This window comes from Cavia porcellus, unplaced genomic scaffold (assembly GCF_034190915.1).
Source record: "Cavia porcellus strain 051 isolate PalLab524CR breed Dunkin Hartley unplaced genomic scaffold, mCavPor4.1 scaffold_6, whole genome shotgun sequence".
NCBI classification, from domain to species: domain Eukaryota; kingdom Metazoa; phylum Chordata; class Mammalia; order Rodentia; family Caviidae; genus Cavia; species Cavia porcellus.
In genome coordinates this window covers 104142008-104157736 of record NW_026947489.1, presented here as the reverse complement: position 1 = coordinate 104157736, position 15729 = coordinate 104142008, and the positions used below count along the sequence as shown (strand labels likewise).

At 53.9% G+C, this 15729-nt stretch overlaps 1 protein-coding gene across 12 annotated transcripts in view; it reads left to right on the top strand.

Annotated features, from left to right (window-relative positions):
• The window catches only part of Swap70 (switching B cell complex subunit SWAP70), a 74541-nt gene extending 63890 nt beyond the window's left edge, over positions 1–10651 (top strand). For 3 of the 12 annotated variants that reach the window (XM_063251929.1, XM_063251919.1, XM_063251930.1), the window contains 5 exons: positions 562–728; positions 5475–5673; positions 6386–6482; positions 6835–9469; positions 9929–10651. In XM_063251929.1, the coding sequence (XP_063107999.1) occupies positions 562–728; positions 5475–5673; positions 6386–6482; positions 6835–6941 (570 nt within the window). In that variant the 3' untranslated portion in view covers positions 6942–9469; positions 9929–10651. The remainder of the gene's footprint in view (positions 1–561; positions 729–5474; positions 5674–6385; positions 6483–6834; positions 9470–9928) is intronic. The other 9 variants (XM_063251924.1, XM_063251928.1, XM_063251926.1 and 6 more) reach the window with 9 other exon arrangements.
• Positions 10652–15729: the final 5078 nt, after the last annotated feature.

Here is a 15729-nt window from a genome sequence, read left to right as displayed (position 1 = left end):
TCTTTTTTTTTTTTTTCCAGATGGTCTCACTATGCAGTTCAGACTGGCCTTGAGCTCACTTTGTAGCCCAAGCTGGTCTTGAACTTGCAAAGGTCCCCCTGCCTCAACTTGCCAACTACTAGGATTACAGGTGTGTGCCATCATGCCTGGCAGGGTGGAGGAGTCTCTTGCAGGTCATGCTGCCCTTCCCCTGGTTTAATGTGGGCTGCTGTGACTGGCAAAGACTTGTTCATTCCTTTTAGAGGTAATGAATGATAAAGAGGTGGCTTTGAGGCAGAATGTGACTTCCAGAGAAATCCTGCAGGGGACACTTTTTTCTTGAATCAACTTGTAGAGTGTAAAGGACGGAAAATAGACCAGAGCAGGGACAAAGGTTGTGGTTCGTTTCCTCAGATGCTTTCACTGCTGGCCTGGGTGTGTGTTCCATCTGCACTCCAGGAGTGGAGGACAGGGCTGTCACACAACAGGCTGTGGCCTGGGCAGCGGACAGTGGGCAGCAGGCAGCGGGCAGTGTGGGGCTCTCCCTGGTTCCACGTTAACATGACTGTTTTGCACCCTCAGATCAGACAGCAGATGGAAGAGCAGGTTGCACAGAAGTCCTCTGAGCTGGAGCAGTACCTGCAGCGCGTGCGGGAACTGGAGGCCATGTACCTGAAGCTGCAGGAAGCCCTGGAGGACGAGCGCCAGGCCCGGCAGGATGAAGAGATGGTGCGCAAGCTGCAGGCCAGGTGCCAGAGCAGTTTGCACACTTTGCTTTGCATTCTTACCCTGGGGTGATGGCTTCTTTGAGGACCAGCGCTGCCAGCTGGGGGAGGAGGGTCTGGGCCCTGGCAATGGCTGAGTGCTGGAGAGACCCCGGACGCCTGTCTGGCTCGGTGTTTCTTCTCACACTGGGCAGTCGTATTCTGTCATGGGCTTCCAGCCCTGGGCTATGTGGTCTGGTACTGGTCAGTGCCCACTGGGAACAGGGCAGCCTAGCGTGGAGTGATTGGCGAGTGACTGAGCTATGCTTCCTGTGTGTTGGCCTGATACACCGCCTGAGCTCCACCCATTTGGGCAGGGCTGTGCTGTGGTCTCAGGAGCAGGGACCTGCGGAGAACTCTGTGTGCCTGCCCCTTACAAAGCTGATCCTCACCTGTCAGCATCACCCTCACCCCTCTCTGCAGAAAAGCTCTCGTCTGTCACACCACTCCCTGGGGCCAGAAAGGTTGGGGACCACAGTCCTAGGAGGTGTATCCGGGACCTGAGTTGACTTCTTCACCCTGTACCAGACCAGAGAGGCTCTGAGTCCTTAGGGTGGTGTTGGGGACAGATTCAGGCCAGGGGGCAGCGGGTTTGGGGGCCTAAAGAGGAGAGGTGATAGTACCATGCTGTTTTCTGTTTGTTTGTAAATTTGTATTTTTTTTTTAATCGCTATAGCTTTATAATATAACTTCAGATCTGGCTTTGTGATGCCTTCCTGGTGATGTCCAGAATTACTTTTTAATATTCTGGGCCACTTCCAGTTCCATGCGAATTATAGGATGCTTTCTCCCGTTCGGTGGAGAATGCTGTTGGTATTTTGATTGGGATTGTATTAAATCTGTGTATCAGTTTTGGAAGTATGGCCGCGTTGTCTATATTGATTCTGCCTATCCAGGAACAGGGATATTGTCTTTTCTTGTTACTAAGACAAAATGCCCAACACCAAAGTTAAAAGGAGGACAGGTTTGGTTCACAGTCTGTAAAGGTTTCAGTCCAAGGTCAGCTTGCTCCGGGGAAGGGTGGCATGGCTGAGGGGACACTGTGGGGGAGACAGCTCACGGTGAAGCAGGGCAGGCAGGCAGGAGGCAGCAAACCAGTGGAGCAGCAGCAGCAGCGAAGGCCTGCCTTTATGTCCCCCCACAGCCGCCCTCATGGGTCCTCCCACACCTGGGACGGCAGCCTGACTCCCAGCCGCCTCTGAAAAGCCCCGCCCGTGACCACACGAGGCTGTGGGGGCATCTAGATACAAGCCATAACACACTTCTTTCCATGATTCTGATGTCCTCTTTGATCTCCTTTTTCAGAATACTGATGTTAGGTTAGTTTCTAAGTAATTTTTCTTGATGCTATTGGGAATGGTATTTTTCTCCCTAATTTCTTTTTCAGTGAGTCATGATTGATGTACAAGAATGTGGTTGATTTCTGTGTGTTTATTTTGAATTTTACTATGTTGTTCAATTTAGTTATTTAATTCTAGTGTCCCATAGAGGGAAAGCTTTCAACTTTTCTCCATTTTAATATGATGTTGGCAGTAAGTTTGTCATAAAGGGCTTTCATCAGACAGAGATAAGGTATTTCTATTTTTTGATGGCTTTTTGAGACGGAGTCTCACTATGCATCAGGGTGACCTTGAATTCACTTTGTACCCCAGGCTGACCTCGAATTCTCAGTGATCCTTTTGCCTCAGCCTCCCAGATGGTGGAATTACAAGCATGCACCACCACAACAGGCTCAGAGCCATTTTTTTCACTCAGAAATGATTAGCTTTTAGAACTTGAAATGGATAAATTTGCCCCAACTAGTGATAATTAGGAAGTGTGGCAAATTGTCTTTTTCCCAAAGTCCTCATTGGCAGAGGCACCTGCTCCCTGCTCCTCAGGGCAGCCTCAAGTCTTCCCGGGGGTGGGTTGCTGCAGTGGAGAGGAAAGCAGGCTCAGGTAAACGCAGAGGGCTTGCAGGGAAATCTCAGACCTCTCCTAAAGCACTCACAGATCTTGGGATGGTTGTACCGTGGTGTCTGTGGTTTTTTTCTCTGTCAGCGCCATAAGTTTCTCCAGAGATAAGAGTTTATAGTAGTGGTTTAAATGCAAAAACTTTGAGTCATCTGTTCTGGTAGTTATTTTTCATTAAAATTTAAGTTGTTATTATTTTTTATATGCCGGGCACGGTGACTGTGTAAGGAAAATTTCCCAAATGAGTGGGTGGACCTAGGTGCAACTCCTTGGGGCCCCAGGGACCCACAGCCTCTGCTGTGCGATGTGACGCTGTTCATGCCCTCAAGTTACTGGGCTTCTGGAGGGAGGTCCGGGTGCCTGACTCCTGGAGTTTTCTGGCCATGTAGCTTTCCAAAAGCATTTTGCTCCTTTGAGCCTTCAGTTCGTTGTCTGTGAGGTGAAGGTGACTGCTGGCTTCACAGGGCTGTGAGGGAGAAGCGCCCAGGCCGGGGCTCCAGGGCTCTGGGCAGCACGCTGCTTTCTTTCCTCATCTCCTTGGCAAATGGGAGATGGGTAGAATTTTGAAATGCATTAAGCATTCAAAAAGACACCGGCAAACTAGAATGATAGCATTAGGCCATGAAGATAGTTTAAAATATCCAAAGAATGAGTACCGCATCCAGGAGCCTTGGCTTAACAGGGATTTGTTTGAAAAGATTTGGGGTTTCACTGCCTTGTAACCTGGTTGCCAAAACCCTCACACACTGTGAGGCAGCTTTAACCAGTGTTCTGTGTCCAGTGCAAATAAAGCGATAGATAGTCCTGCTGTAAAGCTCTGAGCTGCTATTTACTCTGCCCTGCTGCCAGGTGGGTATGTAAGCACTTTACATGGGTTATCCCATTGAATATACCTCCGTGTTGGGCAGAGAGGGTCTGTCTGTTTTTTTTTTTTTAAACAGGTCTTACTATGTTACCCAGGCTGGCTCAAGCAGTCCTCCTGCCTCAGCCTCCCATGTAGCTGTGACTGGGAATCTGCCGCTATGCACTTACTCTTTTTTTATTTATTTTTAAAATTTTATTTATTTATTTTTGGTCTTTTCTGAGGCAGAGTTTTTCACTGTATGGCTCATGCTGCTCTTGAACTCACTTTATAACCCAGGCTGGCCGCAAACTCACAGCAATCCTCCTGCCTCAGCCTCCAAGTACTGGGATTACAGACATGCACCACTGCACCTGGCTTTTTGGTTTGTTTGTTTGTTTTTAAATAAATGAGGAAGGTGAGAAACAGAAAGAAGGTGAGCCACTGAGGTCTTCACTTGGGTTTGTTTGCAAGCCACAGAAGCCACCTTGAATTACTTACAGCATTAAAATAGTTTACTAGAAAGTTCTTAAATAGCTCCCTGCTTCCACAGTCTGGTGGGAGGCCCTGGACAAGAGGCATCAGGAGGGTGAGCAGTCCAGCCTGTAGGCCTGGCCAGCTATGGGGACCCATGAGGCCTGGCTATCACTGGATGTTGCCATCATCAGCAAGATCCATTCTCCACTGTCTCTGATGCTTTGGTTCAGTCACCCCAGAGCCACAGGCCCTCTCCTCAGCTGGTCTCAGCTCTTACTGTCCCTGTGTCCATGCATCTGGGGTGTATGTGAGCACTTCTAACCGACCAGTGTCCCTGCTGTGGCACAGTGCGGGAACACGAAGGGGACCCAGGCCCAGCCGCCCAGGCACTGCCTCTCCTCTGCGGCCCCCCTGCCAACTTTTCTGCCAGAGTGAAAAGCAAGCCCTTTGTGCCTCATTCACGGTGGCATGCTGTCACGTAGGGTTGGAGCCATGTCTGAGTGCCCCTGCGTGTGCAGGGCCTGGGCACAGGAGCCGGGGATGCTTGTGAGTTGTAACTCTGGTTCTTGGCCGCCTTTGCTGCTGTGTTTCTTTTCCTGTGGGTCCTCGCAGCTCACCTGCCTGGGACTTGGCTTCCTTGCTCGTGAATCAGGACTGAGTTCCGCCCACAGCACCTGCGCTGTAGCGCAGGCCTAGGCGTGGCGTGTTGATGTACACACTCGCGCTGTTGGATAAGCAGCTAGTTAGTGCAGATAACATTCTAGAGTCGGGCAGACGGGGCTGAGACCCACATGACCTGCGCGCCCTACTCACAACCTCGTGGATTTCCATTGCCTCAGCGCTGACGTGCGCTCACACGGCACGGGATCACCGGGGGATTAGCAGTAATGAGGTTCAGTGCCTGGCACCTAGCAATTGCTCAGTAAATAACCTGTTGTTCCCCTTTGTGTCAGCTTTTTCTCCCCTTGTCTTTATTACTATGTCAGCTTTTTCCTTGGTAGTAAGTCCTTATTAGGTGGTGAAGGGTTTTGATATCGTAGCAACCAGACACATTTCAGGATTGGCCCCACCACCTGGCAGGTGAAACAAGCTAGCATAGGTCACTTAACCTTTGTGTCTCGGTTTCTCTGTTTCTAAAAGTGTGGGGCACCTAAGTGGTGCCTAAGTTTACTGAGGGGTTAATGGAGAGGACACCCCTGACTAACAGTTCATGGCACACATTCAGGTTGGTATAAATATTTCCTCTCTCAAAAATATTCCCACCCTCAAAACAGGGTAGAACTGAAAGACCTTGGTGCAGGACATGTGGGCCACTTAGCAGCTTTGCGAGTTGAGTGTTTCTGCCCCCCACTTCTCTCTGTGTAAGATGGAAGGCTCTAGGTGACGCGAATGCTCTTCTCTGAACTGCATTCCTCGCCTGGCCATGCAGGATGTGACCCCGAGCCTCTGCCTCATTGCAGGCTGCTGGAGGAAGAGTCTTCTAAGAGGGCGGAGCTGGAGAAGTGGCACCTGGTGCAGCAGCAGGCCATCGCCAGCACGGAGGCGGAGAAGCAGGAGCTGGAGCACGAGCGCACTGAGAAGGAGCGGGCGCTGCAGGAGGCCATGGCGCAGCTGGCGCAGCTCGAGCTTGAGCGGAAGCAGGCACTGGAGCAGTATGAGGTGGGTGGGCCCTGAGTGCCCTGGATCACCCTGAGACACACCGGGCATCCTAGAACAGGCACCTGGCTGCCAGCAGGAGGCTGTAGGAAAGGAGGCAGAGCAAGTGTTTGTAGGAGTGAGGTATACGGTGTCTGATCCCAAGGACCTTGGAGGGTCCAGGTGGCAGGGGAGTGGCCAAGGTCCTGGGCCCAGAGCCATCCCTGGCAAGCTACCTCTGCTTCTCAGCGGACACTGTCCCCAAGGAGGTGTCCCGGAAGCCCCCGGGGGTGATCACCGTGGATACCCTAAGTGGCACCTGGAGAGAAGCCCTCCGGCTTGTGCTTTTCGGCACCCAACACTGACAGAGCTTGCTTGGTGCCAGCTGGTGAGGAACAATGACAGTAGGGACCAGTTTCGGGGGGCGGTGGATCTGGAACTGTGAGGCAGGAAAACATAACTGCACGCAGGGTCTTCTGCAGCTCTGAATGTGACAGAAGGACGTGCTTTGGGACTGTGGGTCAGTCCTGGCCCTACTGCTTCCTGCTGTGTGGCTGCAGGCAGGCTCTGAACCTCTCTGCACCCCAGCTCCTCCTGCTGTCAGTGGAGCAGTAGTGCTTCCTACATTTTGGAAGGGCGGGGAGGATTTAGTGAGCCACTGAAAAAGCAGTTAGAAAGTGGCCATCTTTGTTACTCGGTCCTTAAAATACCTGAACCAAAACCCATTCTGTTCCAGGGAGTTAAGAAGAAGCTGGAGATGGCAGCTAGCATGACGAAGAGCTGGAAGGACAAAGTGGCCCATCATGAGGGATTGATTAGATTGATAGAACCAGGTAATAGATTCTTTGGAGCAATCATATGTTTGTTTTGATTTATTTATTTTTGGTATCAGGAATGGAACACAGGGCCTCGTACTCGCCAGACAGGGGCTGTACCGCTGAGCTGTATCCCTGGCATATGTTTATTTTTAAATTTATTTTTGCTTTATGTACTTGAATTGTGCTTAAACAACCTTTCAAGTGCTGACACTCAGGAGCTGATCTGTCCAGGATGACCTGCTGAGCAGCTGGCCTCCTAGTCGCTAAGTGGCCCCAGGCCCTCCCCTGCTTCTTCCAGATGCTGTATTTGAAAAGCAGTCGGACTTCTGGCAGGGACCTGCTGAGTTCAGGGCTCTCTGTCTCCTAGGTTCCAAGAGCCCTCACCTCATCACTAACTGGGGCCCCGCGGCCTTCACCCAGGCAGAGCTGGAGGAGAGAGAGAAGAACTGGAAAGGGAAGAAGACCACGGAGTGAGCCAGCCAGTCTGTCCCATTGTCCACAGTGTAGATGCGAGTGTGGCCAGAGCTTTCCGCTGATGACCAAGGAACTGGCTTTGCTGCTTCGAACTCTGCTCCCCTCCGCCTCCCTGGGGCTGTGGCCCTGAGGAGGCCTTGTTTACCTGCCAACCAAGGGTTTCCCTGAGAAGAACGACGACAGTGTCGCCTGGCACTTCCTGTCCTCTTCCTATGTATGATTCCTTGGGCTCTGAAGATTCCCTGTAGCTCAGCTTCTCTCCAGAGTGAGGCCGAGTTGCTGCTGGGCCGGTCAGCAGCCCTGTGACCTGGGCCCTCCCAGCCGCTCCTTTCCTCCTCTGACGACATGGCGGCCTGTCCGTGTCCCCATCCCCTCCTGCACCCACTGTGTGGTGCGGAAGGCCTTTGGGTGGGCGTGCTGGGGGAAGTCCTGGAGTTCCTCTTTCCCCTTCGTCTGCTGGCCGTCTGCTCACGGCCGTCTGCATATTTCTTGCCCCAGCTGTCATGCACTTGGCGTGTGGTCCTGGTTTCCGTCCCCTCCTCTCAAAGAAGACATCCCATGGCCCAAACTCAGCCTGACTCTCTCAGGTCTTCTCTTAGTGAGAATGCGCTCCCGGGCTGTGCCACGTGGTGAGAGGACGGTGTTTAGTAGTAGGAAGAAGCCAGATTGAAATAAAAGTTGTTTGGATAATTTCTAAAGCAGCTTCTCTGCTCGAGGGCAGTGGGACACTGACGTGTGTGGAGGTTGTCACTGTACCCTAGGTGGAGGAGCCAGCACTCAACAGTGCGGCAGTGTTTCTGCTTTCCCTGGGGTGCCGGGGAAGAAAGACCCAGTAAAAACAAGCATCCAGGGAAATTGGAATCAGGGTTTCTGTGCATCTGGTTTGAAAGAAGTATTGGGGTAGTTCTCATGTATCTTTGGATTGAAGTAATATGAAATGAAGCCTTCCAATGCCAGTTACGCGTATGCAGCAGTAACTTCATGGACAGCAGTGATGCTTAAAGTTGTACAGAAATACGGGGTGATTCCAGGGTTACACAAAAGGCAGAATTCAGCAGACAGGCGCCAGTCCTGTCCGTAAGTCCTGACACAGGGTGGGAGCCTCGCAGGAAAGCGGTGAGCTACGCGTCTACACTGTCTGGTGTTAGAGATTTTAGGGTAGGTATTTATTTACATGGGAGGAAACTGGAATGTAATTCCATAAATCTTCAGCTTTATGACTGGAAATTATTTGCCAGTGAAATAGTCTTTAGAAATGTGTCTTAAGGTTTTTACTTGTTAAATGTTTGATGTTCTCATAGTTGCTGTTGTAAAGTTTAGATTTTTATCTGAAATATCTTTTATCATGTATCTTTCAGATTTAACAGTGAATTTGGGGTGTTGGTTTCTGACCAGCCATTTATCAGTATTATTTTATTCAGTAGCTGGCAGATCTGTTAGACCAGCTGAGGATGAAACTTCTTTGTCAAACCAGGGCACTTCTTGGTCCTTCGGAAGGAGGAGGAAAACATGGGAAGAAGCCAGCAATGTCTTGTGGAAGCAAGTTGGCGGGAGGTCAAGGGTATGGAAGGCTTCCCTGTCCACAGGGTGCACCCTGCAGTGTGTCCCTTGGGACCCCCCTCCCCCTCCCCCTCCCCCCTCCCCCTCCTCCACTCCCCCCCCCCCTCGGCTGACAGCCTGGCCTCCCTGCCGCCTGCTTGACCGCCATGCCTGTGGCCATCAGAGCGGTCTGTTAAGTGCTTGGTAGCTCTGGTTTTACAGCCTGGCTTCAGTGACACCATCTCCAGGGGGCAAAATGTTTTCAAAAACAGATGGAAAAGACAGCACAGAAATGATCTGTGGTGAGATGACATTTTGATACTAACTGGATTCCTCAAAATATTTAAAATGGTGTCGTTGTCAGAGTACAGTACTTGTAGACCTCTGGTCCCTTTTGTACTTACTGTACAGCAAATTTTAGGAGTGTCTGAATGTTGTCACGATCAGACCCCTTTTCCCAGTAACTCAAGATAGGATCGGATCCCCATAATTCCGCCAGGAATTATGCTTGAAAAGTTCAAAAATGTGTTTTTGTGATTTGCTAGATTGAGGGACCAAAATATAATTTTCAAACATTCTCATCTAAACATTGTATAATACGATATGCTTAACTTTAAGTTTTTGCTAATTTTCTAAGACATTAAAATACTTTGTATTTTTTTTTAAGTAAACTAGACCCAGTAAGAAAATTATAAACATCAGAACATCGTATATTTTAAACTGTTGGCTTAATAAAACAGTGGGGTGAAACCTTGTGTGCGTGTGCTTTCCATGTGGAACAGGCCAGGCTCTGGGTTACTTCCTGAGGGCGTGAGGTGCAGTGGGGACTCGGACCCCGGGATGTGATCTTGGCCTCTGGTCGGTCTGGCGTCTGATTCATTGCAGGGGAAGCTGCGACTGATTGTCACTTCAACAAACAGGAACTTTCCAAGAAGATTTCTCCTCATTGCTGCTGCTACCTCCAAATCCTCTTACCTGCGCTTTCCAGAGTAAGCAGTGGGGTTCTTTGGGTTAGAGCCCGAGCCTCCTGGGGGTGCCGCGTGGCTGGGTGGGGAAGCCACGGGCTCCGCTCCGCTCCACAGGACAGAGGCCCTGTGGTGCTTGGGGGGTCAGTGGGGGCGCTGCTGGGGTGTTTTGCCCTCCAGGGAGCCTTTGGCAGTGCCTGGAGTCTTTGTTTCTCAAGTGAAAGCGGGAGCATCCGGGCTGCAGGCTGCAAGGCCTCCCTGCCGCGCGGGGGCCGCGGGGGCCGCTCCTGTGGCCCAGCAGCCCGGGCCTGGGCGTCGGGGTTCCCGAGGAGCGCCCCTCGGAGTTCACCGGGCGCGGATGCGATTACAGACCCCTCGGCCTGCTTCCCAGCGCACCGCGGCTTCCCGGGGCGGGCGGGCGGGATTCTTCCCTGGAGGAGCCTGCTCTGGCCGGAGTGACCCCAAGTCACTGCTTCCCCCCAGGCCACGCGTTGGGCGGTGACGGCCACAGGCTGTTCCTGCAGCAATGGACGCGCGAATGGATCACGGCAGTGAGCTCTGGGACGGGGTGAATCTGGTTTATCTATCAAGCAGCCAGGCCGTGGCGTTGTTACAGCCCAACCGCAGAGCTGGGGTTTAAGGCAGAGCAGGCTGACCTGGCGTCAGTGGAGCCCGGCTGGAGGGGACAGAGAGCCAGCCTGAGCACAGGCCAGGAACTCTGGGTACTGTCTGGGGGTTTTGTTTTTGTTTTTATTTGTTTTGAGACAGTGTGTTGGTTTTAAACTCAGGACCCTCCTGCCTCTTCCTCCCAGGTATCAAGGTTGTGGTGCCCTCTCAATAGGGCGGCAAGGAGTTCCTTCGGCTACTTTCCAAAGTCTCTCTGTGACCAGCTTGTGCGGCGTGGCATGTAGGAGCCCGCTTGACAAAACCCCTGCCCCTGGGTGGGACCCTGCTGGTGGATCTGGCCGCACCACTGCCAGCAGCGAGAAGAGAACGCATGGATCGCACGCAGGGCTGCTGTGCCCCGGGCGCCCTGCTTGTTCCAACCGGCAAATGCTGAGTGCACTGCAGGGCAGGGCGGCGGGCACAGTCGCCCAAGTGGGGCAAGGGTCAGGGAGCAGAGCCTTCGGGTTGGGTGGCAGCGCGTTCCCCAGGTGTACTGAAAGCACCAGTCTTTCAGGGAATAAAGGACATCGTTTTATTTTCGGTCCTGCTCCATTTTTTTAAAAAATTCAGTTTGAGAATGTAAAAGTTCCCCCTCAATTTTGAGTCTATTCAGCAATAGTTACTCTAAAGACAGACACCCACGCTGCAGCCCACCAGTGCACCCAAGAGAAATGAGGCCTGATGCCCACCAAAGATGGTAGCGCTACCTCAGGAGTGGCCCCAAAGCGGAAATGACCCAGATCTCCACCAGCAGACGCCGGAAGAAAAATTGTGGTGCTTTCCAATAGGGGCTGCAGGGCTTAACTGAAAGGAATGAGTTAGGGAGAGGGAGCAGCGTGGACAGAGCCCGAGACAGCCCCAGCTGGAAGCAGCCAGACAGAAGAGCACGCAGACTACACGGTTCCCTTTCTGTTGCCTTCCAGAACTCCAAAGGCTGCTTACTTCTTAGAAGTAAGCAGGTGGTTACTCAGGGTGGGTGGTAGTTGGTTGGACAATGAATTTTAGGGGGACCCCCCGGTGTGGTATGGGTGCCGTGACCTCTGTCAAGATCCAGTTTCTCTGTGGCGGCTCCCTGGGTCCCTTGAGCCTTTCCCTCGCAGAGAGCCCTGTGTGCTGGATCCACGCTGGAATTCCTCAGGTCTTCTAGGCTGCTGTTTGTCTAGTCTCTGCATGGGGTGGCAGACGTCTCCTTTCTGTGTGTCCACTGTCACCAGTGAGTCATCCTGTTCAGGCGCGCCCCACATGCAGGGCAGGCCTGACCTCCCAGGCCTGCGCTCTGTTCCTGCTAGCCCTCTGAGGTTGCTAAGCCGTGGCCCTGGTCAGTGGCTACCTTTGTGGTGGACATGGAATTCCAACCCTGTGTTCGACTTTGCACCGTCTTCTGCTTTCTGACACGCAGATGAGGCCCTGGCCTTGGGGCTGGGCACTTACAGGAACGCGGGCTGCAGGAATGGGCAAAGGGCGCTTGCTTGAACCCTGTTCCATGCAGCTGCTGCATCCTCCCTCTTTCCTATCTGTGCCTTTTCTCTGCTCTCAAGCAGGGACATCCTGGGCCACTCTCTCTGGGAGGCACTATCTACCTTGGGCCAGATCAGGGTGCCAGGGCTCACCTGTTCTCCAGTGGGACAGCAGAGTCACCATCCCAGGCTGCCCAACTGACTCTGCCTGAAATCCTTCTTTGTGGGGAGCACACAGCCTGTCCAAGAAAAGTGTCAAAAGTGGTGGGCGACTATCAAGGCTCTGTGGCCCTCTGCTCCCATGTGGCAAGCAGGAAGGTGGTGTTCTGGTTTGTGTCTGGATGTCCCCCAAAAGCCTCACGAGGTCAAGCAGGGGCAGGCTTGTGGGAGGGGCTGGATCTAGAGTTTGTGATTGGCTCATTGTTGCTGGGATTAGCAGCAGGTGGCCTGCATACAATTCAAGGGAGGACAAGAGGCCTGCACCTCCCTTTTGCTCTTGTTGCTTTTGCTGTCTTCTTCCACTGTGAATGGCCCTCAGCCACTCACTCTGTCTTGGGTGCTTCCTCCCTTAATTTTGGGTGTCAGGTATTTTGTCTCAGCAATGACAGTAACTAAGACAAGGTGGCCACGGGACAGTGACTCTCTAGAGCATTAGGCTGGAGGCAGCCTGGCTGCAGAGTCAGACCTGGCCCCGGTTGTGGCTCCACCTCACTGTGGGGGACACAGGTCTCAGACCCCAGACCACACAGGTCATACCTGCAGGCACGAGGTGTCCCACCTCCTGCTTCCTGGGGCAGGAATGCACAACCTGCTCAGGCTGTACTACTCCCTGAACACTCCCGCCCCACCTGCTGTGTGGTCATTTTCTCTGGAACCATGTGGAGGGACTTTCCCTCTCTGCTGGTGCCCGGCGGGGATTCTGGCCAGTGGCCTGGGAGATTCTGAGAAGACCCAGCAGGTGCCTTTGAGGCGGGTCATGCAGGATCACTGGCGAGCTAGGGAAATACCCTGCAGTGTGCTGTGTGCTCATAGGCAGCTCTGCCCTTTCCAGGGTGTCCTGTGGAACCAAGTCCTTGGTGAGGGTCTGAATCTATCTGAGGCGTGGCCAGTGGTCCAGCCTTGCCTCGCCCCCCTCCCCTCCTTAGTCCTACCTCCCTTGGAAGGTGCCAGCAAAGCCCTGTGATTGTCACCTTCCTGGAGACCCTGGAGGCCTCTGGCCTTGCTCCCTGCTCTGGGAGCCTGTGAGGTCCTCGGTGGCAGAGCTTTTCGTGCTCTGCTTCCTTTGCGGCCACCTCAGCACTGAGGGCCAAGATCCCATCACACAGCCTAGAACTCGAATCCAGCGCTGCAAGGCAATGGTGGCCTCCTCATCACATTCTTCCAAGCACACCGCATCAAGTGGGCCCTTAGAGGAAGCTGGCATGTGAATGACCCCCTTTTGGAAAGAAATGCCTTCTCAGATGCTTCCAGGGTGCTGTCCCTGGGACCCCATGGGAACTTGCAGGAGACAGCTGTGCAGTTGCTCTCCTCTGAAGAATTTCTGGTCTATCTGGCATCTACCCCACCCTTCCCTTCCTTTTGGAAGAAACTAATCCCAGCGTCTGTGAAAGACAGACCATGATCCTGTGCCTTGAGTCTGCTTTGCTTCTGGGCACCTTGGCAGTCTTGGCACTAATCAGAAGTCCAGAGTCCTCGTCCACAGATGGATTTGCCCTCTCTTGTCCTTTTATTCCCCTTTCTTTTCTTTTCTTTTCTTTCTTTCTTTCTTTCTTTCTTTTTTTTTTTTTTTTTTTGTTGTTTTGAGACAGGGTCTCGCTATGTAGTTCAGGCTGGCCTTGAACTCACTATTTTGTCCCAGCTGGCCTCGAACTCATGGGAGATCTTCCTGCCTCAGTCTCCTGAGTGCTGGGATTACAGGTGTGTGCCACCACGCCCCGCCTTCTCCTCCAATTGATACATATAACTTTGGTAGTTTTTTTCTCGCCGCAAAGTACTACTACCCAACTGACAAAAGGCAAACGTGCAAAAAGCACGGAGCCCTGCGCCGTGCTCTCACTGGGCCAAGCTCAGGACGCACCACCATGCCCGGGGCCAGGAGGTGAGCCGAGCCCTGGATGGCCGCTAGGGGGCCGGCGTGCGCCGCGCCGCTGTTCTTGCAGCCCTGGGGCGCTGCGGCGGGGGTGGGGGGTGGGGGGGTGGGGTGTCCATGGCCAGGTGGGGGTGACCCGCGCTCTCCCGAGGAAAGCCGCGCATGCGCAATGGCCTCGCATCGTCCGGGCCCGAGAGCTGGCGCGGTTGGAGCCAGGCCGCTGCCAGGTGGGCACCGCGAAGCCGCAGGACCGAGCCCGAGGCATGGGCGGCGGCCCTGTTCCGCGGGCCCCTAGGGTGTCCCGCCCTCCCGGTCTCCTCGGTGGCGAGCCGCGCTGGGGAGGAGGAGAAGCCGCCCGCCGCCACGGCTGTTTCCTGACACCTCTGACCCCGGCTGTCCCCGCGGAGGCCCCAGAGAAGCAGCAAGATCATCTGGGGCGAAATTCCAGACTCGGGGACTTCAGTTTTCTCGATAAGGCTCGAGCAGGGACGAAGAGTGTCCTCCCCGCAACCTCCTCTGTCAGCACCTCGGCGCTTGTGCAGCCTCCCTGCAGACAGGCTGACTGGGCAAGCAGACAAAGATAGACTGGGGACAGATAAAGGCAGAGACGGCCAGAATGCAGGGCCACGGAGGCCTCCAGCTGGCAGGACCAGAGAGGCCAGCAGGCAGGCGGGGCCTGTGCCTGTCTGCGGTGGAGGGGACAGAGGCAGGGGACAGCAGCAAATGTCACTGGGCCCGGACTCCGCCTCTGGCCACTTACTGGAGGTTGGTGGCTCGGGACTGAGCCTGTGCGTCCCTGAGTATTAGTGCCCAGCACTGGCTGTTAGGCTTGGCAAGCAAGCCAGGCTGCAAAGTCACAGCTGGCCTGGGGGCACCTGGTCACCACCCACGGCAGAGTCACAGCCACTTCCCACCCCTGGGCGCGGGTGTGTCCACTCATCCCCAGGGTACCCCCAGATATGACTCTGCTGAGTCACTGCCCAGTTGCCCTGAAGGAGCCTAAGGCAGCATCGGGAAGAGCTCATGGGCCTGTGTCCAACCCGTGTGCTTGTCACGTCCCTCGAGGAGTCCTAGGGTTTGTGCAATGCGGAAATGAGACTTCAGGTGAAGGAGCACACAAGCGCGAGCTTGGACAGCCAAGCTGCTTCGACACAATAAAATCAGTTGGGGCAGTCGGGGCAGCGCTACACCGTGGTCCTCAGTTCCAGGCCCACAGGGAGTTGTCCTGCTCCAAATACAGTCTCTGTGGGCCTCCTGGGAGCCAGGGTCCTCACACTGTGCCTTCCCCAGCTGAGGAGTTAAATTCCAAGAGGCCCCAGCTTTCTGTGGCTGGGGCTGGGCTAGGGCGATTGGAGTTGGTGCTGGACTGTGCTCTGCAAATGTCACTTGCTTAAGGTGCTCAGACTGCAGGGCAGAGGTCACAGCTGATGACCCAGAGAAGACCCTTCTGGTTCGGCCTCCTGAGAACCTCTGCTCTGGACAGCTTGGGCACGGGACCAAATGAAAGGGGGCAAGCCTGGAGGTTACAACACGAGGCTGCTGCTGGGCCGTCTTTCTGGGGCAGGGATGGCCTGTGCTTGCTCCCAGGTGGCTCTCTGGTGAGTGCTCTGGGTTAGGTTGCCATGTGTCTGTCCTAAGTCCTCTGACTGATACGGTGACTGATGTCACCGCAGCTGCTCTTGCTGCTTTGAGAATTGCCCCCTGTCCAACCTAGGCATCACTGCCAGGGTCATCTTTATAAAACACAGATCTTTGAACACTTTTGTTCTAGATCCTCCCAGAAGTCCCCACTGATTAACATGAAGGCCTCTTGCTCTGCCTGGCACTGGAGACTGTCCTGGTGCCACAGGCATCCTGAGAGACGGGCTCTCAGGTGACTTTAGATGATGGCGGGCCCTAGGATGAGGGCCTGGCAGGGAGGAGAGGCCAGGCGCTCTGTGGTCTGCAGACCGAGGTCAGCTGTGTGGAGAGGTGGAGGGTGGACAGCGGGAGGACATTGCCTGAGGAAGGCTCTCGGCTGCAAGAAACAAAAGGAGCTCCTGTTTTAAAGAGAGGAGGATGACTGCAGGCAG